Source organism: Oncorhynchus gorbuscha, linkage group LG02 (genome assembly GCF_021184085.1).
Source record: "Oncorhynchus gorbuscha isolate QuinsamMale2020 ecotype Even-year linkage group LG02, OgorEven_v1.0, whole genome shotgun sequence".
NCBI lineage: Eukaryota > Metazoa > Chordata > Actinopteri > Salmoniformes > Salmonidae > Oncorhynchus > Oncorhynchus gorbuscha.
In genome coordinates, this window is record NC_060174.1 from 105,869,798 (window position 1) to 105,895,552 (window position 25,755).

The following is a 25,755-nucleotide window of genomic DNA, read 5'->3' on the forward strand; positions in this document are numbered from 1 at the left end:
CTGACTACGTCACGCCCATTTTCTTTCCCCCAAACACGTGTCCGTTCTGCTAGCTAGTTTAGCAGTCGACGCATGACAATATTGTTGCCTGTTTATTTTGTTTAAAATATTACAATCAAAATGCAGATCTGCAATGTGTGCAGTGGAGAGACACCCAAATACCGATGTCCGGCCTGTAGAATCAGATAGTGAGTATAATTTTGTCTTGTTTGTACTTCTGCTGCAGATTTTTAAAACAGTTAACGTTAGCTATCGCTACTAAAACTACACAATCTAGTTAGCTACCGTTACTAAAGCTACATTATCTCGCTAGTTACAAAACGTGCATTATGATTTGACATGTTCTGTTCCATCTATATTTCATTTTCGTCCTTTGTTTTTCAGCTGCTCTCTCAGTTGTTACAAGACCCACAAGGCCAATGGTAAGAACGTTGCTTTTTCCCATTATAGTAGTATCTAAAATCTTGGAAGTGGATATCATTCATAAATAACGTTACACATGTCTATACAGTATATAACATACTTTATCACACTTGTTTGTGACATGAGTCTACCATCATTGTTTCCTTTTCCCAGATACCTGCCAGCCCCTAAAACAGCCAGTCCCTCCTCCCGTTCAAGACCTAAACGGAGCATACAGTGATGGTAGGACATGGTCAATGTTTATACCTAGAAACTTCTCATCAATTCCCAGGAATGTACTCGCGTTTGGTGAGATGTTCATTGCATACAGAAATATGCTTTATTCGTTGGGACCCGTTTCCTCATTCTCTCTTAGGCATCACATTTACATATCACATTTGTGTTTGAAGAGCTGTATAAAATACAGTTTAATTGTACACTCTTGATTTTGACTGTTTTAGCAGAGGATCCCTGGACCGTTGAAGATCTCCTTGATGATGACCAGACAGATAAAGTACCACTTCAGAGGCTACGGCGATTAGGTACGAACCGCCATTGAGATTTCAGTTTGCACTCTGAACTTTTAAAACCCCCTTAACTTACTGGGTATATAAAACAGTCACTTGGCTGCCATAGTTTCCACTAATACATGTATTAGTGGATGAATTGTACTGTATGAAATGTTGTTCTGGCATCTTTGCTGCAATATATTTGTTTATGCTTCTCCACAGGCAAGTCGGAGGAGCTGAGAGAGCTGCTCCGAAACCCACATCTCCGTCAGCTGATGAGCTCTTTGGACGCGGCCGACAGCAAAGCAGACGCCATTAAGACCGCAATGCAAGAGCCTCTGTTTGTTGAGCTGTCAGATCAATGCTTGCAGATTGTTGAGAAAAACTATTAAAAATGTACTTGCAGACTTGCAGAGTCCATTAATTCATGTTCACTTTTCAATTTGACAAAAACAATTAAATCCTCAGTTTCTTTGTGTAAATATACAAAACTGTATACTTATTTGTTAAATATTTATTTTAACTTGTCTTTGCAATACTGTAGTTCCAACTAGCTAAGTCAGATCTTTATATAGCTGTACCAATAACCCTTTGAAACACCAAGTTAGCTAGCTATGTTTGATCTGGGTATGGCTTTGAATACCCTTAACAAACAATATTGTTTAGTCAGTTCAAAATACAAACATAATTCATGGAAGGATTATACGAGCAGTGGGTTACTAAATAATCAGTTACTCTAGTAGCAGATTGGGACATGGCAACTATTGTAGTGGCAAGATACAGATCAAAGGATACAATCCTTTGAGCATATAAACACATCCTGGCATTAAGCAATGTGGCACATCAATGTTTCCTTTCAAAATAAAAGAGACGTTGGCGTTTGTGTCGTGTCGTTTGGTTTAACACTGAAGCGATCAGCAGCAAACTGGTTGCCATTGATCATAAAGCTTGTTCAAAGACATACTACTATTCCCTTCTATGCAAAAACACTGTAGTGTACCTCTTAATAATGAAGCTTGTGCCATAAAAATAGACTGGATTTGGTGTAAATGCCCAGCGTTTCCCCTTGATCTGTAGTTGACTTTGCTAAAATTATACTTAGATTTGGTCTGTGAGCTTAAGTGTACGGAATATAGGTTTAAAATAAAAAAAAAGTGGTTTAAACAACATGTATCCCTGATGAAAATAACAATTTCCCTCTGAAAACAGGCCCGTCAATAACTTAAAATGCAGCGATATCTAAAAATTAAACATTTACAAAAGAAGTACAACAAATATCCCAAATGAACTGTTTCCCATACATAAATAAAGCCAAGTTAATCCACGGTACATGGCGTTGAACGCCACAGATTGAGAAAAGGCACCCAAGTGGTCATAAAGCCTGAGACTTTCAACAATGATCACATATTTCCAATATGGCAGCTAAAGCTCTACAAAACAATTTCTCCTGGTCCATTTATCTCTGTCTACAATACTTATAAAATAAAAAAAGGTGCAGTTATATGATTGAGGCAGCTCACTTAAAAAGTGCTGGATATAAATTAGGAACACAGAATGGATCCCACTCAGGTGCTCTCTAGCAGTATCTGGTTTAAGCCGGTCACTCCATCACGCTTGTGGTCTGGATGCAGATCAGCGTAGAGCAGTGGAGATCGCTGGTAGTGGAGCTTAATCGACCCCTAATGAAGTGGGAAAAGGACCACAAACAACAAATTCACAATGAAATTCAACAACGCATGTGGAAATTGTCTGGTTGAGGGGGTAGACCTAGGTCAAATGCATATATATATATATTTTTTTTAAATGTATATTTGAGGTGTGCTCGACTTCGCTTGCCTCAAGTATTACAAATATTTGTCTGGAGGGGAGAGAGGGTGGTCTTACCCTGGGCTGAGCCCTGATGGAGGCAACCCCCTGTTTGAATTGGTTGGTCTCCACCTTATAGTCCCCGCTCCTGAAGCAGTGTCCGTTGAGGCAGGCCATGACAGACATCATCTTCTGGAAGCCAGTAGCGGTCATGGACACAGTGAGGGTGGGGGCTGAGGCCAGAGCCAAGCCCATGGGCCAGCCTCGCACCATGACAGGCTCCTGGATGCTGGAGAGCTGCACCGAGCCCCTGGCCCGGAGGATAGGGTCCAACTCTGTTGGCAGAGCCTCCTGAAGATCCTCTGCGTCGTCCAGCTCGGCCTCAGCCAGGGAGTCCATCAGCGCCTGCAACACGAGGACAAGTCTGTACAGTCACAGCTCCTGTACTAGCTTTTCCTTCTTGCATGTCTGACAAGGACCATCACGATGAAAAAATAATAATAATTTGACTTTGTTTTTAAAATGGACGTATGGTGTATTTTCTCTGAATGAAGCAACCGTTAGTATTTAACATTTTCAAAAATCGAATGAATTCACTCCTGTAGGAAAGAAGAAATTCCTACATAGAAGAGACCGACCACTTGAGTTTAAACACTGTCCTAGAATTCAGACTGCGAGGATGGGAGCCAATGAATTAAATAAAATCATGTGTTGCTCCCATTTTAAAATGGACCCTTTTTGTTTAACCAGGAACCATCCTTGGAGGTTAAAAACCCATTTTGTGTGATGGTGACCTCGTGTAACGGATGTGAAACGGCTAGCTTAGTTAGCGGTGGTGCGCGCTAAATAGCGTTTTAAAATCGGTGACGTCACTTGCTCTGAGACCTTGAAGTAGTAGTTCCTCCTTTGCTCTGCAAGGGCCACGGCTTTTGTGGAGCGATGGGTAACGATGCTTCGTGGGTGACTGTTGTTGATGTGTGCAGAGGGTCCCTGGTTCGCGCCCGCGTATGGGCGAGGGGACGGTCTAAAGTTATACTGTCACATTGGTGCCGTGACCCTAGCTAATTACACTAGCGAGAAGCCAGCAGGACTTCGACTCACCCTCCATTTCCTCCAGGACCTCTGGAGGACTATGGCCGCCCTGTGCCACCTCCGGACCGCTCTCCTGACCAGCCATGACCGCACCGCTGCAGGAGGAAGGTAGACGTGATCAGATAACGATACAGCCACAGAATGTTTTTTTTTTAAGGAACACTATTACATCATATCTCTATAGATACATCACAGACAACCATGCAATCTAGAAATGCACTATTTTTTTGTCGTCTTAACAGCTGTGTCAAACGCTGTCATCTGAATTAAAAGGGTCACTTTATCTGGATTAAATCATTGAGATCTGATCACCAAAAGGTTTATCTGGATATTAACATCAATGTGACTCAGTGGAAACATATGGTCAAGGTGTTGTTCAGATGAGCTTAAGTTGTTTATATTCCTTCATAAGGATTTAAGTACAGCAACCCGTAGTCATCTGAATAGGGTTGCAGGCTCTACCATCTGGTGCCTCTTGCCTAGACAGACAGGAACAGTCAGGCCAAGACGGGCTCCCTAGAGAGGAATAGCCAGGCCCCCTAGACAGGAACAGCCAGGCCAAGACGGGCCCCCTAGACAGGAACAGCCAGGCCAAGACGTGCAGGCCAGACAGGAACAGCCAGACCAAGACAGGACACAGACAGAAATAGCCAGGCCAAGACAGGACAGACAGCAGTGGAGCTGTGTGCCATGCAATGATCCTCATTTACATAACAGAAGAAGTGGCAGACCCAGTTGGAGCGAGGTCATTGTTACGGAGCGCTATACCGTGACCTCTCCCGCTCTCAGACTGCTAGGGATTTAGGTCTTGAACATACCTGCTTGGATCAGGGTCACGGCCCGTCTCATGGCGTGACGTCTGCGTTGTTTGTGCCTGTGCCAGCAGCACTGGATAGAGAAGGCCCTCTGGGAGCACACCCGGTTCCTGTGTTCCTCCAGCAGCTCCAGCTATAGATTAGATCAGAATTGAGGATTAGGGTCTATCCCAGACTCGGCTCACAGTACACTGCTTATAGACAGGACAACTGGTCCTTCTGTAGCTCAGTTGGTAGAGCATGGCGCTTGTAACGCCAGGGTAGTGGGTTCGATCCCCGGGACCACCCATACGTAGAATGTATGCACACATGACTGTAAGTCGCTTTGGATAAAAGCGTCTGCTAAATGGCATTTTTTTTTTTTTTTTTTTAACTGTCTGGAGGTCACCTACGTTGACTTATAGTCTACAGGGGCTGAGCCATCAGTCTGTCAGCCCCAGAAAACATCCTATTCAATTCTTAATTCTATTGTCAGTCCATGGTGACATCGGGTCTGCTTTGACCTATCCCACGAGGCAGATGTCAGGTCAACGTTTAGTTTTGATTTACAATTGATTTTAGTTGTTAACTAACGTTAATTCCAGAAGACATTTGAACCATCTCCTTGGATTTAGACGTGTTTGAAATTCCTTTACGTTGATAACAAATCCAGATCAGTTTTCCACATTGCTGTTGTTGTTGTTGTTGTTGAAAAGGAGGTGGAAAACAATGTTGTTTCAACCAGTTTGTGCCCAGTGGGATGTTTTGAGTGTTTATGCTCCACTCAACAGTGTGACTGTTACAGCGTATGGGATTAGGGGCCTTAACCTACGACTCACACTTACTACACTGAACATAAATATAAAACGCAACATGTAAAGGGTTGGTCCCATGTTTCAGGAAATAAAAGATCCCAGAAATGTTCCACAGGCACAAAAAGCATATTTCTCTCATTTTTGTGAACAAATTTGTTTACATCCCTGTTAGTGAGCATTTCTCCTTTGCCAAGATAATCCACCCACCTGACAGGTGTGGCATATCAATAAGATGATTAAACAGCATGATCATTACACAGGTGAACCTTGTGCTGGGAGCAATAAAATGCCACTAAAATGTGCAGATTTGCCACACAAAGACAATGCTACGGGTGTCTCAAGTTGAGGGTGTGTGTAATTGGCATACTGCAGGAATGTCCACCAGAGCGGACATTGGTTGACTTAGTAGCTGGACCTGACTCCCAAGTTGGGTGGATCTGGCTACCAAGGGGAAGGCCTACACCCTCCAAGGTCCACCCACAGCTGCACCCCTACACAGTCATGTGAAATCCATAGATTAGAGCCTAATGAATTTAATCATATGAACTGTAACTCAGTTAAATCGTTCATTTTATATTTTTGTTCAGTATACATAACTGGACTTCTCAAGAGTATTCAATTAAATCTCATTGATTTGATAAAACACAGAAGTAAATTCAACCAACTATGATGCTGAAGACCAATACAGCACTGACCATGGAATTAGTCAGGAACACTTTGGTCCTGCCGCAGTGCACCAGCGAGCTGCGGGCCTCTTTGTCGATGTGGCGTGAAGCGTCGAGAGAGTGATTTAACACCACCCTGAGAATATCAGCCACAGCCGAACCGAGAGCTTCCTTGTTGTCCGCCTCCAATCCTGACAGAGAGAGACAGACAGAGAGAGACAGACAGAGAGAGACAGACAGACAGAGACAGACAGACAGAGCGACAGAGCGACAGACAGAGCGACAGAGAGAGAGCGACAGAGAGCGACAGACAGACAGAGAGAGACAGAGACAGAAAGAGAGACAGAAAGAGAGAGAGAAAGAGAGAGACAGAGAGAGAGACAGAAAGAGAGAGAGAAAGAGAGAGACAGAGAGAGAGAGAGTGAGAGAGAGACACACAGACAGAGACAGAGAGAGACAGAAGGGTTAGAGACATAAACAGACTGACATCTATATGAAGGACTGCATATAGACACACACAGCAGAGTTCAACACATCTTACATGTCAAACACCATAGTCTGCACGGTCCTGCAACACTGACCAGATTTCTAACCACAGCTGATCCTCTGGTCTAAAAAAAATATCCCAAATGCCCCAGGGCAGTGATTGGGGACATTGCCCTGTGCAGGGTGCCGTCTTTCGGATGGGACGTTAAACAGGTGTCCTGACCATCTGAGGTCATTAAAGATCCCATGGCACTTATTGTTAGAGTAGGGGTGTTGACCCCGGTGTCCTGGCTAAATTCCCAATCTGACCCTCAAAGCATTAGGGTCACCTAATAATCCCCAGTTTAAAATTGACTCATTCATCCCTCTCCCCTGTAACTATTCCCCAGGTCGTTGCTGCAAATGAGAACCTGTTCTTACCTTGTAACATAACAAACGAAGAAAACATTATAATTATAATTATTTTGATTCAAGGTAACACTTAAAATGGTTGCCTCAAGGTTAAAGTGAATGTTGTTGACCCATTTGGTTTCCACTGCCAAACCACACAATGCCTGTAAACCATGGTATGAGGCATAACTATGTAGATGTTGAGAGCATACCACGGTATTTAGTTTTTACATTTTTTATTTCACCTTTATTTAACCAGGTAGGCTAGTTGAGAACACCTTTATTTAACCAGGTAGGCTAGTTGAGAACACCTTTATTTAACCAGGTAGGCTAGTTGAGAACAGGTTCTCATTTGCAACTGCGACCTGGCCAAGATAAAGCATAGCAGTGTGAACAGACAACACAGAGTTACACATGTGTTGGTTCTAGAGCTATAAAGGGTCACCCCATAACAATGGACAATTAGCATAAAACACATTTCCGTTCTGGAATTACAACCAAATAGCGTCATCTTGACCGCGGGACAGATCATTCATTTTGACAGCAAGCCGGGAACGTCAAGAGAAGGAAAGAGCACAGCATGCAATGAAGAAATTGCTTAAGCATGCGTTTTTTTTTTTACCTGAGAGATTATAAAATAGTTGGAAACGTATTTTAGAAAAGTCGACTCTAAGGAGCTCCAGAGTAGGAGGGGAGAGTACAGCATCAACTCTAAGGACAGGAGAGCTAGCAGAGAGAAAAGAATAGAGCCATCACCAAGAAAGAACAAAGATAGCAGAAGCCCCTGCTGTATTCATTCTGATAAAACCAAAGAGTTCCCTATTCAACTGTTTGTTTTCTTTGGAGTCAGAGCCTTCAGAAGGTATTCACACCCCTTGACTTATTCCATATTTTGTTGCGTTATAGCCCGAATTCAAACTTTATTTAAATATACTGTATATAGAGCTTTCCACACCTGGATGGTGCAACATTTGGACATTAATTCTATTCAAAATTCTTCAGGGTCTGTCCAATTGGTTGTTGATCATCGCTAGGCAACCATTTTCAGGTCTTTCCATAGATTTACAAGCCGATTTAAGTCTAAATATGGGAAATGGTGCTCAGTAAAGTGTTGTGTTGGATTTTACAAACATAACACATGGTCTTCAGGATAAAAAAAGTGAATTGCTTTGTCACATTTTTTTTTTCAGTATAACTTTATTTAGTTCCTTGTTGCAAACAGGAAGCATGTTTTATAATACGTTTTTAAATCTGTACAGGCTTCCTTCTTTTCACTCTGTCAATTAGATTAGTATTGAGAAGTAACCACAATGTTGTTTATCCATCCTCAGTTTCCTCCTACCACATCGATTTAAAATTAAAATAAATATGTTTAAAGTCACCATTGGCATAACACCACCAAACACTACTACAGTACATGTCTCCTGATGTCAGACTTACCTTGCTCACCAGCTCCTTGACAAAACAAGTTGGAAATCAGTCCATAACGCTGTATGAAACTCATATAGGGAATTCTGCACAGAGAAACAAAAACAAAGTGAGATGGAAAGCCGCAGTCGAAATCAAGAGGAGATTTTGTTCAGTACAACCCCTTGTTTTTCTGGGTCAGTGGTACCGATGACAGTGCCTCTTGTGTAGTTGTGCAGAGGTTCAAGCCCAGTTCAGGAAAGGGATCTGCCCTCTATAGTATTGCAAAAATCCAGAAAAACAGGCTTGGAATGATCCCTGGAACCAGGAGGAAATAAGCATGGTCCTTCTGTAGCTCAATAGAGCAAAAATCCCGGGACCACCCATACAGAATGTATGCACACATGACAGTCCTTTGGATAAAAGCGTCTGCTAAATGGCATATATTTTCTGGAAAACCTGGGAAAGTTACTTGAAATTTGACACCCCTAACTCTGAACAATACACCATCCTCCTCTGACCTTACCTGATTGGAAAGCCTGCTGCACTGATGTGTATAGTCCCTACAATCCCACAGGCCTCCAGTTGCACAATGACCTAACAATGAAATCATAAAATGAATGAAGTCATAAAATATAGCTTTATAAGAGAGAGTTGTAGAACATATTACATTTTTTTTTTTTTAAATACAATTTGTCTAGTGACCAATATCTGAGTTATCAATTGCACATTTCATTTTCCAGTTATCAAATGTCATGATTGTGTTCCAAGAAGATAAAAACATCTACTGAACAAAGACGTGATGATGATTGATGCATTTTCATGGTTTGTTACCACATCAAAGCAGTCTCTTTCTCCTACCTCCTCCTTTTTGAAGGTGAGAGGCCTGCAGTCTGTGTTGGGTTTGATGCAGCGGGTGTAGTGAGGAGTGGTGCTGTGTAGAATCTTCATTAGATTCTCCAGAGAGTTCTATAAGGGAGACAATTACCATCCAGAAAACATGGAACAAGAAGCTCTGAGGAGTTCTAGAACAAGTGAATACCACAAATGGAACTCAACAATTAGAACAGAAGGATTCCTAACATCTAGGATGGTTTGCCTCACCTTGAACTTGGAGACCACAGTGACCACTTGTCTGAGTCCCCTGGTGCCTTGACCCACTGGGTCTCTGTCAGCAAACAGCTGGTGAAGCAGAGGGTTCTCAGACTTCTGTAGCAGGTGGATTAGTTCTGGGGGCACTGGGTCCTATAGAAGGGAGAAGGGTGCTTTCCGTGTGAGTCTTCTCATGAAATTAAGTCTTGCCATGTCCTTTGGCTCTGAAGTACAGTGCATTCAGACAGCATTCAGACCCATTCACTTTCTCCACATGTAAATTAGATTTAGTTTATTTATTTTTAATACATTTGCAAAAAAAACATCTAGAAAACAGTTTATGCTTTGTCATTAAACATTTTTTTTAAATGTAATCCATTTTAAAATAAGGCTGTAACTTAAAATGTGGAAAAAGTCAAGGGGTCTGAATACTTTCCAAATGCACTGTATGTTTGGTGTTAGTTAAGTCTCGTCATGAAATGAAGTCTTACGATGTCTTCTGGCTATGAAGTATGTAGGGCTAGCATCTTTCACAGACTTCCATACAGTAGTGTGTGAATGGACCAAACATGTCAGTTATCCATTATAGAAGCAGCACAGGGGAGTCTTGTAAATAAAGAAAAAATTAAAATAGTGTTTTTTTTTGCGATCAACTAATGAAATGATTAGCAGCACCTTCCACAACCTGGTTCCAACATACCTTGTTCTTCTCCATCATGCCTTCTATCTGGTAGGAGACTTTGCCAGCATAGTGAGCCACAGTGAAGTGGGGCTGCTTGCTGAACTTGTCCCAGCTCACACTGCCGTTGTCAGACAGCTCTTTCTCCAGACGAACCCTGAACTGCTGGGCGTCGGAGGCTCGGTTGAGAAGGCATTCCTGAATGGATGGATGGGTTAACAGACAGAGACATACGAGTAACGTAAATTACCAAAAGAGCTTGATATATTGTTTCTGTACAACAAAACAAATGACAAAAAAGGGGGGGATACTGGAGGACCGGAGTTGGGATCCACTACAGTACGCACCTCATTGAGGAGGGAAAACACTCCGGTGGGGATGCCCTCTATCAGATCCAGACAACCCTGGTTGTCCTGGTATTTCACAAACGACCACTCCAACCCTTCTGAGACGTACTCCTCCTAAGGGCGAGAGACCACTGTTGAGCACTAGGTAACCAAGACGGCACTAGGTCTCCTGACCCCTCCTGTCTCAGCCTCCAGTATTTATGCTGCGGTAGTTTATGTGTCGGGGGACTAGGCTAAGTTTGTTATATCTGGAGTACTTCTCCTGTCCTATTCGGTGTCCTGTGTGAATCGAAGTGTGCGTTCTCTAATTCTCTCCTTCTCTCTTTCTTTCTCTCGGAGGACCTGAGCCCTAGGACCATGCCTCAGGACTACCTGACATGATGACTCCTTGCTGTCCCCAGTCCACCTGGCCATGCTGCTGCTCCAGTTTCAACTGGCCTGAGCCCTAGGACCATGCCCCAGGACTACCTGACATGATGGCTCCTTGCTGTCCCCAGTCCACCTGGCCATGCTGCTGCTCCAGTTTCAACTGTTCTGCCTTATTATTATTCGACCATGCTGGTCATTTATGAACATTTGAACATCTTGGCCATGTTCTGTTATAATCTCCACCCGGCACAGCCAGAAGAGGATTGGCCACCCCACATAGCCTGGTTCCTCTCTAGGTTTCTTCCTAGGTTTTGGCCTTTCTAGGGAGTTTTTCCTAGCCACCGTGCTTCTACACCTGCATTGCTTGCTGTTTGGGGTTTTAGGCTGGGTTTCTGTACAGCACTTTGAGATAGCAGTTGATGTACGAAGGGCTATATAAATACATTTGATTTTGATTTGAGGTAACCAAGACGGCACTAGGTAACCAAGACGGCACTAGGTAACCAAGACGGCACTAGGTAACCAAGACGGCACCAGGTAACCAAGACGGCACCAGGTAACCAAGACGGCACCAGGTAACCAAGACGGCACCAGGTAACCAAGACGGCACCAGGTAACCAAGACGGCACCAGGTAACCAAGACGGCATTTTCTTGTGCTCCAAAGTGTTACATGCCCTCTGGCTTATTCAGAATGGGAAAATCCAGTCCAGTTCTACACAGATTAGCACCCTGAGACCGGAGGCTAGAACCGTACAGCCCCCAAACAACTCTGGACCTCGAAGCCAGTCTCGCTGCTTTTGATTTCTTCCATTGTTCAATGAATTAAATCAGGCAGAACATAATTAATTAATACCCCTGATGTAGAGTGTAAAACTAGAAAAACACTGTTCACTATTTCAACTTGGAAAATGTTCAATTTAGCTTAACAAGCTACCTGTTGGGCTTTGAGATAGTGGGCTACAAAGTGCTGCTGCAGTTTCTCGTTGGCGTAGTTGATGCATAGCTGTTCTAGGTTGTTAAACTGAAAGCACTCAAAACCATAAACATCCAGCAGACCTAGAGAGAGAAAGAGAGAGAGACACAGAGAGAATAAATGTAATAAATTATATTTAGCAGAAGTTTTAAATTGAACCCACTATTACACCCCCCCCCCCTTCCCCCAAAGAAAGGACAGGTTCACCTTAACCAGAGTGACAAGCAAACAAAGGATTCCTTTTTAATTATTAATATGGGAGATTTAAAAAACACCTATTTACCTATGAAATTACACCAGGTTGAGTTGTCTGCACATATCCTGTCATTGATGAATGTAACCAACCATTCAAATAACCTGTTTGGAAAAATAAAAAAAATTAAAATGAACATTCAGTACACATTACACAAATGGTTGATTCCATTGTAGTTACAGTACACATTACACAAATGGTTGATTCCATTGTAGTTACAGTACACATTACACAAATGGTTGATTCCATTGTAGTTACAGTACACATTACACAAATGGTTGATTCCATTGTAGTTACAGTACACATTACACAAATGGTTGATTCCATTGTAGTTACAGTACACATTACACAAATGGTTGATTCCATTGTAGTTACAGTACACATTACACAAATGGTTGATTCCATTGTAGTTACAGTACACATTACACAAATGGTTGATTCCATTGTAGTTACAGTACACATTACACAAATGGTTGATTCCATTGTAGTTACAGTACACATTACACAAATGGTTGATTCCATTGTAGTTACAGTACACATTACACAAATGGTTGATTCCAGTTACAGTACACATTACACAAATGGTTGATTCCATTGTAGTTACAGTACACATTACACAAATGGTTGATTCCATTGTAGTTACAGTACACATTACAAATGGTTGATTCCATTGTAGTTACAGTACACATTACACAAATGGTTGATTCCATTGTAGTTACAGTACACATTACACAAATGGTTGATTCCAAGTTACAGTACACATTACACAAATGGTTGATTCCATTGTAGTTACAGTACACATTACACAAATGGTTGATTCCATTGTAGTTACAGTACACATTACACAAATGGTTGATTCCATTGTAGTTACAGTACACATTACACAAATGGTTGATTCCATTGTAGTTACAGTACACATTACACAAATGGTTGATTCCATTGTAGTTACAGTACACATTACACAAATGGTTGATTCCATTGTAGTTACAGTACACATTACACAAATGGTTGATTCCATTGTAGTTACAGTACACATTACACAAATGGTTGATTCCATTGTAGTTACAGTACACATTACACAAATGGTTGATTCCAAGTTACAGTACACATTACACAAATGGTTGATTCCATTGTAGTTACAGTACACATTACACAAATGGTTGATTCCATTGTAGTTACAGTACACATTACACAAATGGTTGATTCCATTGTAGTTACAGTACACATTACACAAATGGTTGATTCCATTGTAGTTACAGTACACATTACACAAATGGTTGATTCCATTGTAGTTACAGTACACATTACACAAATGGTTGATTCCATTGTAGTTACAGTACACATTACACAAATGGTTGATTCCATTGTAGTTACAGTACACATTAAAAGGGTGTGATATTTTCAAAATGAAGTTGATGAGGGAGAGGACAGGCATGTCTTTCATCCCAACAGACAAGAGCTGGACCTCAGCCCAAATGCATGTTTCTAATAAGTATAACCTCTCAGAATCTACTTTAGGTAAAAAAAAAAAAAAATGTAATGTTTTCAAAATCACAACCTGGTTAATTTTTTTTAACTTAGGAGTGATTATAAACGAGGTTATGAAGGAAATATGTCCTCTCGGTTGGTCTGACTCACTGTGCATAGATGACCTTTGCGAGGCAGTCCCTCCTGACACTGCAGTCTGCCAGGGAGCAGGGCTTGAAGAGAGCACTCTGCTTCCCTGCCCTCAGGGTCCGTACCCTGAGGCATGTCTGCAGTTCCTCCACCGGGACACACAGCAACGATGCACAACGATGCATAAAGTCTACAGGATGAGACAGGAGGATCATGTAAAAAAAAAAACGGTTTTCAAATAGGATTCATTGATTCTTGAGACCACGTTGGAGCTGAACTGATGTCTGAAAAGGTGTGAGAACGGAGTCAGACAACAGTTTAAATTTGGGGCGGCAGGCTAGCCTAGTGATTAGAGTGTAGGGGCGGCAGGCTAGCCTAGTGGTTAGAGTGTAGGGGTGGTAGGTAGCCTAGTGGTTAGAGTGTAGGGGGGGCAGGTAGCCTAGTGGTTAGAGTGTAGGGGGGGCAGGTAGCCTAGTGGTTAGAGTGTAGGGGGGGCAGGTAGCCTAGTGGTTAGAGTGTAGGGGGGGCAGGTAGCCTAGTGGTTAGAGTGTAGGGGGGGCAGGTAGCCTAGTGGTTAGAGTGTAGGGCGGCAGGGTAGCCTTGTGGTTAGAGCGCTGGACTAGTAACCGGAAGGTTGCAAGTTCAAACCCCCGAGCTGACAAGGTACAAATCTGTCGTTCTGCCCCTGAACAGTCAGTTAACCTACTGTTCCTAGGCCGTCATTGAAAATAAGAATTTGTTCTTAACTGACTTGCCTCGTTAAATAAAAGGTCAAATAAAAAATAAATAAAAGATTTAACCGAATTGAAGTCTAAAATGCCAGAAAGGGAAAGTTGATCTAGTATCAGATTAAATACCTTTGGATTTCTCCTCGAGGTCACAGGGTTGCGATTCATCCATGGCAGAACAGAAAGTCACGTTCCCCAACTGAAGAAGACCTGCAAGTATCTGTTAAGACAACAGGAAGTTGTGATAGAAATATATTTATGAGTGATTATGTGGAGACAGTACAGAATCTTCTTTGGAATCATTTAGGTGATTTAGTTTATATCCTTCTACCCTAAATATATGTCCCTGCTTCTCTGCATTGATGCCCAGGTGTACCATAGCCTCTACAGTCTCATCAAAACAATCCTCTGCAAAACAAGAAGACAAAGAGAAGAAGAAGACAAAGAAGAAAAGACAAAGAAGAAAAGAAAAGACAAAAGAAAAGACAAAGAAGAAGAAGAAAAAGACAAAGACAAAGAGAAGAAGACAAAAAGAAGAAGAAGAAAAGACAAAGACAAGACAAAGACAAGAAGAAGACAAAGACAAAGAGAAGACAAAGACAAGAAGAAGACAAAGACAAAGAGAAGACAAAGAGAAGACAAAGAAGAAAAAGACAAAGAAGAAAAAGACAAAGAAGAAAAAGACAAAGAAGAAAAAGACAAAGAAGAAAAAGACAAAGAAGAAAAAGACAAAGAAGAAAAAGACAAAGAAGAAAAAGACAAAGAAGAAAAAGACAAAGAAGAAAAAGACAAAGAAGAAAAAGACAAAGAAGAAAAAGACAAAGAAGAAAAAGACAAAGAAGAAAAAGACAAAGAAGAAAAAGACAAAGAAGAAAAAGACAAAGAAGAAAAAGACAAAGAAGAAAAAGACAAAGAAGAAGACAGAAGAGGAAGAAGAAAAAGAGAAGACAAAAAGAAGAAGATAAAATCAGGAACTGGGAACATTGACCTGAATTGAATAAAAATACATGGTACCTTTACATTCAATACGTGCAACCAATTAGAAGCTATTTGTTTGGAGGAGGATGAGGACACAACAAATGTACCTTCCAATGTCTTTTCAGCATTTGGGAGCCAGGCAAAACGTTGGTCATGTGACATCTTCCACTCCCTCCTCTGCTCATCGCTGCCTCCTGTCATCATCTGAACAGAATGTCAACACATAAATACACTGCTCAAAAAAACAAACAAATAAGGGAACACTTAAATAACACAATGTAACTCCAAGTCAATCACACTTCTGTGAAATCAAACTGTCCACTTAGGAAGCAACACTGATTGACAATAAATTTCACATGCTGTTGTGCAAATGGAATAGACAACAGGTGGAAATTATAGGCAATTAGCAAGACACCCCCAATAAAGGAGTGGTTCTGCAGGTGGGGGCCACAGACCACTTCTCAGTTCCTATGCTTCCTGGCTGACGTTTTGGTCACTTTTGAATGCTGGCGGTGCTTTCACTCTAGTGGTAGCATGAGACGGAGTCTACAACCCACACAAGTGGCTCAGGTAATGCAGCTTATCCAGGATGGCACATCAATGCGAGCTGTGGCAAGAAGGTTTGCTGTGTCTGTCAGCATAGTGTCCAGAGCATGGAGGCACTACCAGGACACAGGCCAGTACATCAGGAGACGTGGAGGAGGCCGTAGGAGGGCAACAACCCAGCAGCAGGACCGCTACCTCCGCCTTTGTGCAGGGAGGAGCACTGCCAGAGCCCTGCAAAATGACCTCCAGCAGGCCACAAATGTGCATGCGTCTGCTCAAACGGTCAGAAACAGACTCCATGAGGGTGGTATGAGGGCCCGACGTCCACAGGTGGGGGTTGTGCTTACAGCCCAACACCATGCAGGACGGTTGGCATTTGCCAGAGAACACCAAGATTGGCAAATTCGCCACTGGCGCCCTGTGCTCTTCACAGATGGAAGCAGGTTCACACTGAGCACGTGACAGACGTGACAGAGTCTGGAGACGCCGTGGAGAACGTTCTGCTGCCTGCAACATCCTCCAGCATGACCGGTTTGGCGGTGGGTCAGTCACGCACAGCCCTCCATGTGTTCGCCAGAGGTAGCCTGACTGCCATTAGGTACAGAGATGAGATCCTCAGACCCCTTGTGAGACCATATGCTGGTGTGGTTGGCCCTGGGTTCCTCCTAATGCAAGACAATGCTAGACCTCATGTGGCTGGAGTGTGTCAGCAGTTCCTGCAAGAGGAAGGCATTGATGCTATGGACTGGCCGGCCCGTTCCCCAGACCTGAATCCAATTGAGCACATCTGGGACATCATGTCTCGCTCCATCCACAGACTGTCCAGGAGTTGGCGGATGCTTTGGTCCAGGTCTGGGAGGAGATCCCTCAGGAGACCATCCGCCACCTCATCAGGAGCATTCCCAGGCATTGTAGGGAGGTCATACAGGCACGTGGAAGCCACACACACTACTGAGCCTCATTTTGACTTGTTTTAAGGACATTACATCAAAGTTGGATCAGCCTGTAGTGTGGTTTTCCACTTTAATTTTGAGTGTGACTCCAAATCCAGACCTCCATGGGTTGATAAATTTGATTTCCATTGATAATTTTGTGTGATTTTGTTGTCAGCACATTCAACTATGTAAAGAAAAACGTATTTAATAAGAATATTTCATTCATTCAGATCTTGGATGTGTTATTTTAGTGTTACCGTTATTTTTTTTGAGCAGTGTATATATTTATATATATATATAGCATATCACACACAAAATGTATTGACATGTACAGAGGCCAGGCACACACACAAGATATTACTTAACTTACAATTAACCAGAGTTAATTAACATTAACTTTCAATTAATCTTTGTAGTCAAGAGTGTGTCTTTAACTTGCCTGGTAGAATATGTGAAAGTTTCTCTCATTGGCTGGTTGTCCAGCTACCCTGGTCTTCTCCAGTAGGTATGTTTGCACGGACGCTCCCACCAGCAGCTGAGACCTGGACAGGTGACAAAATGACATTTGAATGAACAGGGCGCCGGTCGTCAGCACAAAACAGCCTTTTCCAGTTAAGATTTATTTTGATGTTCTCTGTCAACTTATTTATCAGGTGTCTGCAGTGAGAGCATACTACTCTGCTCTCAGATCTGTCGGTGCCATCTTGGCAACTATTATGATCACAGTCATCAACGACCACTTGGCTAAACAGGACTGATCTAGAATCAGACAGACAACCAGACATACCGGTTGAGCTGGAGCTGGATGTACTTCCCAAAGCGGCTGCTGTTGCTGTTTCGTAAGGTGCAGGCGTTGCCTATATAAATAGGGGCCCAGTAAGTAAACAAAGCATGGATAGCAACAACAATAAATCATGTCAACCGGACACATCAGTTAAATACCACATTGTTTAGCTAGATCCAGGCATCTTTATTCCAATATTGGCTAAGTTGTTGATGATTGAGTTTATAAAAAATAAAAGTTGATATTATAAACTAAAAATGCTTTCCAGTCTCACCAAAAGCCTCCATGATGGGGTTGGAGTCCAGTACCCTCTTCTCTATCCTCTCCACGGTGTCCTGACTCTTCATCAGCGAGGAAGTTGCTGCTACAGTGGCATAATACTTCATAAGGCAACGAGAGGTCCATGTCTGGTCAAGAACAAAGAGACAGTTCATCGGAAATAATTCAGGGTACTTAAAAAAAAAAAAAAATGTTACACTTCCATTATTGACACTTCATAACAGTATAATAAAGGAGCGTAGACATTTTATATCCACCATTATGGGGCGGCAGGGTAGCCTAGTGGTTAGAGTGTAGAGGAGGCAGGGTAGCCTAGTGGTTAGAGTGTAGAGGAGGCAGGTAGTCTAGGTAGCCTAGTGGTTAGAGTGTAGAGGAGTAGGCGGCAGAGGTAGGGGCCTAGTGGTTAGAGTGTAGAGGCGGCAGGGTAGCCTAGTGGTTAGAGTGTAGGGGCGGCAGGGTAGCCTAGTGGTTGGTTAGAGTGTAGTAGAGGCGGCAGGGTAGCCTAGTGGTTAGAGTGTAGGGCGGCAGGGGCCAGGGTAGCCTAGTGGTTAGAGTGTAGGGGCGGCAGGGTAGCCTAGTGGTTAGGTTAGAGTGTTAGAGTGTAGGCGGCAGGGTAGCCTAGTGGTTAGAGTGTAGGGGGGCAGGGTAGCCTAGTGGTTAGAGGTAGCCTAGTGGTTAGAGTGTAGAGGCGGCGGCAGGGTAGCCTAGTGGTTAGAGTGTAGGGCGGCAGGGTAGCCTAGTGGTTAGAGTGTAGGGCGGCAGGGTAGCCTAGTGGTTAGAGTGTAGGGGCGGCAGGGTAGCCTAGTGGTTAGAGTGTAGAGGGGAGGCAGGGTAGCCTAGTGGTTAGAGTGTAGAGGCGGCAGGGTAGCCTAGTGGTTAGAGTGTAGGGGCGGCAGGGTAGCCTAGTGGTTGGTTAGAGTGGTTAGAGGAGGCAGGGTAGCCTAGAGTGGTTGGTTAGAGTGTAGGGGCGGCAGGGTAGCCTAGTGGTTAGGGTAGTGTTAGAGTGTAGGCGGCAGGTAGCCTAGTGGTTAGAGTGTAGAGGCGGCAGTGGGAGTGTAGCCTAGTGGTTAGAGTGTAGAGGCGGCAGGGGCGGCAGGGTAGCCTAGTGGTTAGAGTGTAGGGGCAGGTAGCCTAGTGGGTGTAGCCTAGTGGTTAGAGTGTAGAGGCGGCAGGTAGCCTAGTGGTTGGTTAGAGTGGTTAGAGTGTAGGCGGCAGGTAGCCTAGTGGTTGGTTAGAGTGTAGAGTGGTTAGAGTGTAGAGGCAGGGTAGCCTAGTGGTTAGGTGTGAGGTAGGCAGGGTAGCCTAGTGGTTAGAGTGTAGCAGGGTAGCCTAGTGGTTAGAGTGTAGGGCGGCAGGGTAGTCTAGTGGTTAGAGTGTAGGGGCGGCAGGTAGCCTAGTGGTTAGAGTGTAGGGTAGCCTAGTGGTTAGGGTGGCAGGTAGTCTAGTGGTTAGAGTGTTGGACTAGCAACTGGAAAGTTGCAAGTTCAAACCCCCGAGCTGACAAGGTACAAGTCTGTCGTTCTGCCCCTGAAAAGGCAGTTAACCCACTGTTCCTAGGCCGTCATTGTAAATAAGAATTTGTTCTTAACTGGCTTGCCTAGTTAAATAAAGGTAAAATAAAATAAAAATGATTGATGACGTTGTACCTTCCCTGCTCCGCTCTCTCCACTGACCACCAGAGACTGGTTCACGGGCTCCACCTGGCCTTGTACGTTTCTGTAGGCCTCCTCCGCCACTATGAAGATGTGGGGTTTGGACTCCTGGACAGACAGAGAAAACAATTATTAGAGACAGTTGTAAGAATTCATGAAATGTGACTCCTTTCCATCAGCATTTTTATAATATTTAACCTTTTATTTAACTAGGCGAGTCAGTTAAGAACATATTCTTATTTTCAATGACGGCCTAGGAACAGTAGGTTAACTGCCTGTTCAGGGGCGGAACGACAGATTTGTACCTTGTCAGCTCAGGGATTTTTGAACCTTCCAGTTTAGTCCAACTAACCACTAGGCAGTTACTAGTCCAACGCTCTCTAACCACTAGGCTACCCTGCCGCCCCTACACTCTAACCACTAGGCTACCCTGCCGCCCTACACTCTAACCCAGGGGTGTCAAACTCATTTCGCATCGTGGGCCACTCTAACCACCATACTCTGCTATAAATAACCAAAATATCATGTCTTTCCTTTGTTTTGGTGTAAAGAAGCACAAGAACATTAGGAAAATATTGAAATTTAATGAACTATCCTTTTACAAAACATTTCTGAAACACCTCATTTCCTAGACAAATGTGCAATTTACTTTTATCATTCACCATTGCAACTGATCCCACTGATTGTACAAAGGCACAAAACTTTAATTGGTACTGAAAATATAGTAATGCACTTTAAGATTAAATGAGACTTTTAAAGAAAGGAATTTTTAAACCACTTACACATACGCATATAAAATCTAAATGTAATCCCTGCGTACACCTTACAAACTAAGGAGAGTGATTTTAAATGTGTAATGAAGAAAGTGTTGCCTGTCCTGTAAATCTGTAAACTTCATACATGAAACATACATACACATACAATACATACTGAAAATTTATGGAGTTGTATGAACAGTAGAATTCCATCACACAACTTTTGTTTTGAAGGCTGACTAACATTAAAGTGCACATTTTTTAAATCACCACAGTAAGGATTCATCTTCACAGAGCCTTTCAATGCAAACAGTATCTAAGACAGCACTAGGCTTGTATTTGTACCTGAAACTTGGCATCTTTTGGCCTGTACAAGTGCATCAACACCAGGTGTCATGTCCTGACTAGCTGTCACCAGAATGTCATTTAAGTGCTTGTTTGTGAGCCTTGGCATTTTTGTTTTATTGATATTCATCACTGAGAAAATTTGGTCACAAAGGTAGGTTGTCCCAAACATGCACAAAATTTTAGCAGCCAGGGCTGTTAATTTGGGGTACCCTGGTAGTAGATACTGATAAAATCTGTCCAGACCTACCATTTGCCCTTCAAAGCATCACACTGCAAATCAATTATCTCTAGCTCGACCGGCAGATCAGAAGCTTTAACCCTACACAAATACCTGAAAACCACTCCCGCAGTAGTCCTGCAATTTTGTCCCTGCATCAGGTCTGGCCCTCAAACAGGGTTGCCATTTGCCAGTTGCATCTCCCACAAAGTCAGCTTCAACTTAAATGCTGACAACTTTTTTGCAGCCTTGCAACATTTTGTTCAGATTGTTCAAGTGTTCCACTAGCTTAACCATTCCTGGTATGGATTGTAATTCTGAGAAGTTTGTCAAACTGACGATGGTTTTCCTTTTGGTCCATTTTCCATGAATGCCTCCTGGCGAAATTTCCTCCATTAAGGGCTTGTATCAAATGGATGGCGTCGCCGCCTGTAGCCAGGCTGACAGCGCGGGACCAGACTCTGTCCAATGCAGTAACGACAGAGCCGAAAATGTCTGTGATGTCAGGCTCTCACACTGCTGACGGAAATGTAATGTTGACCCTGCCGCCCTACACTCTAACCACTAGGCTACCCTGCCGCCCCTACACAGAAGCTTTCTAACCACTAGGCTACCCTGTAATATCAACCAAGAATGCAAGGGTCCCGCCCCTACACTCTGAGAACCACTGGGCTGGACCCTGAACAACCACCTCCCGTGGTCCATTTTCCGACTTGCAACACAATGCCTCCTGGTGCAAAACCAGTGAAACCAGGATCTCCTCCATTAAGGGCCTTTGTCTTTGAACTTTGCCGCACCCCTTTACATGGATGGCGCGCCGTCTGTAGCCAGGCTGACAGCGCGGGAACCACTCTGTCCAATGCAGCAACGACAGAGCTACTCCTGTCCATCATTGGCACCAACTCAAGAAACTCTTCAGTAACAGTCAATGGCTCATCAACCACGAATAAATATGGCCAGGCTGATGTCCCACGGAAAATGCAATAAATGACTTGACCTCTGTTTCTGACTGTCTAAATCTCGATAGTTAACCACTCAGGCTAATATTACCCTCGGGACATACAAGTTCAGCCGCCTCATCATGCATCTAACCACTAGGCTCGCTAGCCTGGCTTTTACCGCTGCTTCACTGACTTCTCGCCTCTGGATGAAAGTTGACTGCTGTTTCTAACCACTCAGGCTTACCCTGTGATGAGTCCGTAGTGGAGTCGAATATTATATTCCTTCTACGAAACTTGTTGCAAACACACCAAGCACAAACCACTAGGCTACTTTTCTCCCTGACATTTTGGCTAATGAAGGTGTAGCCCTACAACTCTAACCACATTGATAGGCTGTTTTCAGTCTGTCTCCCTTGTCTTCTACTCCGTCCCTTAGCGGATAATCCATGAATTGCACGAATTAAAAATATTAATTCCATGTCTAATTTTTTCCACAAATTAGGCTCGAACCTCCTGTTCCGCCCCTACACTCTAACCACTAGGCTACCCTGCCGCCCCTACACTCTAACCACTAGGCTACCCTGCCGCCCCTACACTCTAACCACTAGACTACCCTGCCGCCTCTACACTCTAACCACTAGGCTACCCTGCCACCTCTACACTCTAACCACTAGGCTACCCTGCCACCTCTACACTCTAACCACTACGCTACCCTGCCGCCCCATGTTTTTAAAACTATTAAAACATTAAAATATCCAACTTTGTTTCACGTGTTACAGTAACTTGGCACTAAAATGAAATCTCGTAGACAATATATATAAAAAATATATATATGACATGCTATAAACCAAAAAGGCCATGATACTACCACTGATAAACAGGCTAATGGTTGTACAGTACCTGTGGCTGTGGAGCACAATGGTATTCCTTCATCACATCCAAGGAGTAGAGGTCAGGGACTGGCTGGAAAGGGTTGAGGGCCACCAGGGTACAGCCAGCATGGGTGTAGAACACCTTTGCCCTGTACCTGGCTTGTAGGCATTTCAGCACTAACCACAGAAACACACACACAGGGATTTACACAGAAACACACACGCAGTGATTTACACAGAAACACACACGCAGTGATTTACACAGAAACACACACGCAGTGATTTACACAGAAACACACACGCAGTGATTTACACAGAAACACACACGCAGTGATTTACACAGAAACACACACGCAGTGATTTACACAGAAACACACACGCAGTGATTTACACAGAAACACACGCAGTGATTTACACAGAAACACACACGCAGTGATTTACACAGAAACACACACGCAGTGATTTACACAGAAACACACACGCAGTGATTTACACAGAAACACACACGCAGTGATTTACACAGAAACACACACAGGGATTTACACATGAATTAACAAGAAAACAGAAAGTCTAAACTAGTAGCTAGTTTTTTTTTTAAAGGAACCATCATTTAAAGTCCCTCTGAAATATGGCAGTTGCAGTTCCAAAGGGAAACAAGCCTGACCGCTGTTGAGTCATGTCTGGCTCTCTCCAACACAGAGGTAGCCATGGCTTTGGGCCTACCTGTTGTTGGGGTCACGGGGTTGACTTTGGTGAGGTCGTCGTAAGTGTGCAGTTGGCCCTCGTCTAGGAGGAAGGCCTTGACCTCTCCCTCCAGTGAGTCATTCAGAGACTTGCTGTGAGCAAGTCCAGACTTCTTCCTGACTCCTCCTTTCACCTGCGGTAACCAAGGGAGAGGACCAGGGTAAACACCAGAGGCCTGTACTATTCCACAGGAACGCAGGTCTGTATCATAACAGGCGTTAGCATTAAATGAGGGCTTTGCACTGAGATTCATCTAGTAAGACTTCTAAACAATTACCACTCAACATTTTACAAAAACACATTTACTTGAACATTGCAGATGCAAAGTTTGGTAACAGAATGACGGTTTGCACAAACCAGACCGACCTACGGGAAAAAAAACAGACCGACCTACGGGGAAAAAAAACAGACCGACCTACGGGGAAAAAAAACAGACTGACCTACGGGGGAAAAAAAACAGACCGACCTACGGGGGAAAAAAAACAGACCGACCTACGGGGAAAAAAAACAGACCGACCTACGGGGAAAAAAAAACAGACCGACCTACGGGGAAAAAAAAACAGACCGACCTACGGGAAAAAAAACAGACCGACCTACGGGAAAAAAAACAGACCGACCTACGGGAAAAAAAAAGACCGACCTACGGGAAAAAAAACAGACCGACCTACGGGAAAAAAAACAGACCGACCTACGGGAAAAAAAACAGACCGACCTACGGGAAAAAAAACAGACCGACCTACGGGAAAAAAAACAGACCGACCTACGGGGAAAAAAACAGACCGACCTACTGAAAAAAACCAGACCGACCTACGGGAAAAAAACAGACCGACCTACGGGAAAAAAACAGACTGACCTAAGGACAAAGACTAACTGCACCACAGCTTCAGTCAGGAAACTACAAAAACAGCTGTAGGTTAAGTCTATTTACATTCAACAAAATAAACGTTTAATCTCCAGCTAGCTTGCTTATCCTAAGTGTCTAGTTACTGTGTTCTCTGGACATCTTTATTGGATTGGTTAAATCCTACCAAATGTTTGAAATGGTGCTCAGTTAAATATAGCTCTTCAGCCTGGCAACAGATGCATGAAATATGTGCATTTTGCATACAACGTGTGCAGAGGCATATTTTATTTTTTAAATGTACACACCATCAGCGTTGTCGTGATACAATTGTTTTACCTTATCATAAAACAATCATGATCTATTTACGTTATTTGTCATGTGAAACTGTGTAAAATTGTGTGTATCTTCAAATCGCGTTTATTTTAAAGCTTTTTTTACACATGAAAATGTTCGTTGAGCACTAAATAGCGTAAAAGTATGAGGCTATAATGGGGGTGCATTTTATGCTCCGTTGTCAATGTTAAAATGTATTTGTATTCAATTGGATTGTAAACTAGTGATGATTGCATGCCACCAATTGAAAACGGTCAGTAAAAAGGTTGAAAATAACTGTCTTGGAGATTTTTCAAAAGGCTGAATGAATGAAGACAACTCTAGATTATCTATTTTTTGTCAATTCTATGAAACTGTGAGGAGATTCATGACAGTTACAGATTAACTGTTGCATATCAGCATACAGGAGCTACACAGGTGTGGCAACAGCTAAGCAAAATGTTACTGTTCAAGACCAGAGTTTCCCAAACTCTGTCCGGCCGCCCCGGTTTGCCCGAGCACTACACTGCTGAGTCAAATCATCAAAGCTTGGTAATGAGATGGTTATTTGAATCTGCTGCTGGGTGAGAAGAAAAATAAAACGTGCCCCAGGACCAAGTTTGAGAAACCTGGTGTAGACAACATTTCTTTATGTAACGCTACACTCTGCTGAACAAGCCCCTCTACGCAGAACAGCATCAATGCAAGATAGAGGCGACTTTAGTTCATATTCAGACGTGGATTCATTGAGAAATTTGGAATTAATTCAAAACACTTTAAATGCAACTAACTACCAACGTTTTCAAAAGGCCCACTGTTGTATCCTACCTTTCCCCCCTGTCCATTTCCTATGCGCTGACTCCTCTCAGAATTCATGGATTTTTGGAAGTTGTCCCCGCCGCCCTTGCGAAGAGTAGAAAAAGGAAATGCTGTTAATCAATGATTGTTTTTGCCTTTGACACCAGGCACAAGTGAATCAGATTTTTTAAATATAGTTTAGACGTGTCGGGTCTATAGTCTGTCTTGACTATTCCGCCGCCATTTGACATGACATGTGTAACTTTCCCTATCCCTCGGTGATAAAATTCCACAGTGAAGGACACAAAAAAAACACTTAACCCGC

The 25,755-nt window shown here is 43.2% G+C and overlaps 2 protein-coding genes across 2 annotated transcripts; one reads left to right on the forward strand and one right to left on the reverse strand.

Annotated features, from left to right (window-relative positions):
* On the forward strand, positions 1–1,792 carry znhit3 (zinc finger, HIT-type containing 3). Its single transcript, XM_046329880.1, has 5 exons — positions 1–188; positions 385–422; positions 577–645; positions 864–944; positions 1,134–1,792. Exons 1-5 carry the CDS (start codon positions 121–123, stop codon positions 1,301–1,303), a joined length of 426 nt encoding a protein of 141 aa, XP_046185836.1. The 5' UTR covers positions 1–120; the 3' UTR covers positions 1,304–1,792.
* LOC124014940 (unconventional myosin-XIX) lies at positions 1,436–25,747 on the reverse strand. The gene is made up of 24 exons (XM_046329875.1): positions 25,461–25,747; positions 23,456–23,609; positions 22,761–22,909; positions 19,594–19,707; positions 17,943–18,075; positions 17,672–17,741; positions 17,324–17,426; positions 15,511–15,607; positions 14,757–14,833; positions 14,555–14,645; positions 13,719–13,887; positions 12,111–12,184; positions 11,789–11,910; positions 10,485–10,598; positions 10,159–10,335; positions 9,471–9,611; positions 9,228–9,335; positions 8,893–8,963; positions 8,400–8,473; positions 6,114–6,274; positions 4,628–4,757; positions 3,819–3,904; positions 2,796–3,122; positions 1,436–2,590 (listed from the first exon to the last, which is right to left on the reverse strand). Exons 1-24 carry the CDS (start codon positions 25,506–25,508, stop codon positions 2,477–2,479), a joined length of 2,904 nt encoding a protein of 967 aa, XP_046185831.1. The 5' UTR covers positions 25,509–25,747; the 3' UTR covers positions 1,436–2,476.
* Positions 25,748–25,755: the final 8 nt, after the last annotated feature.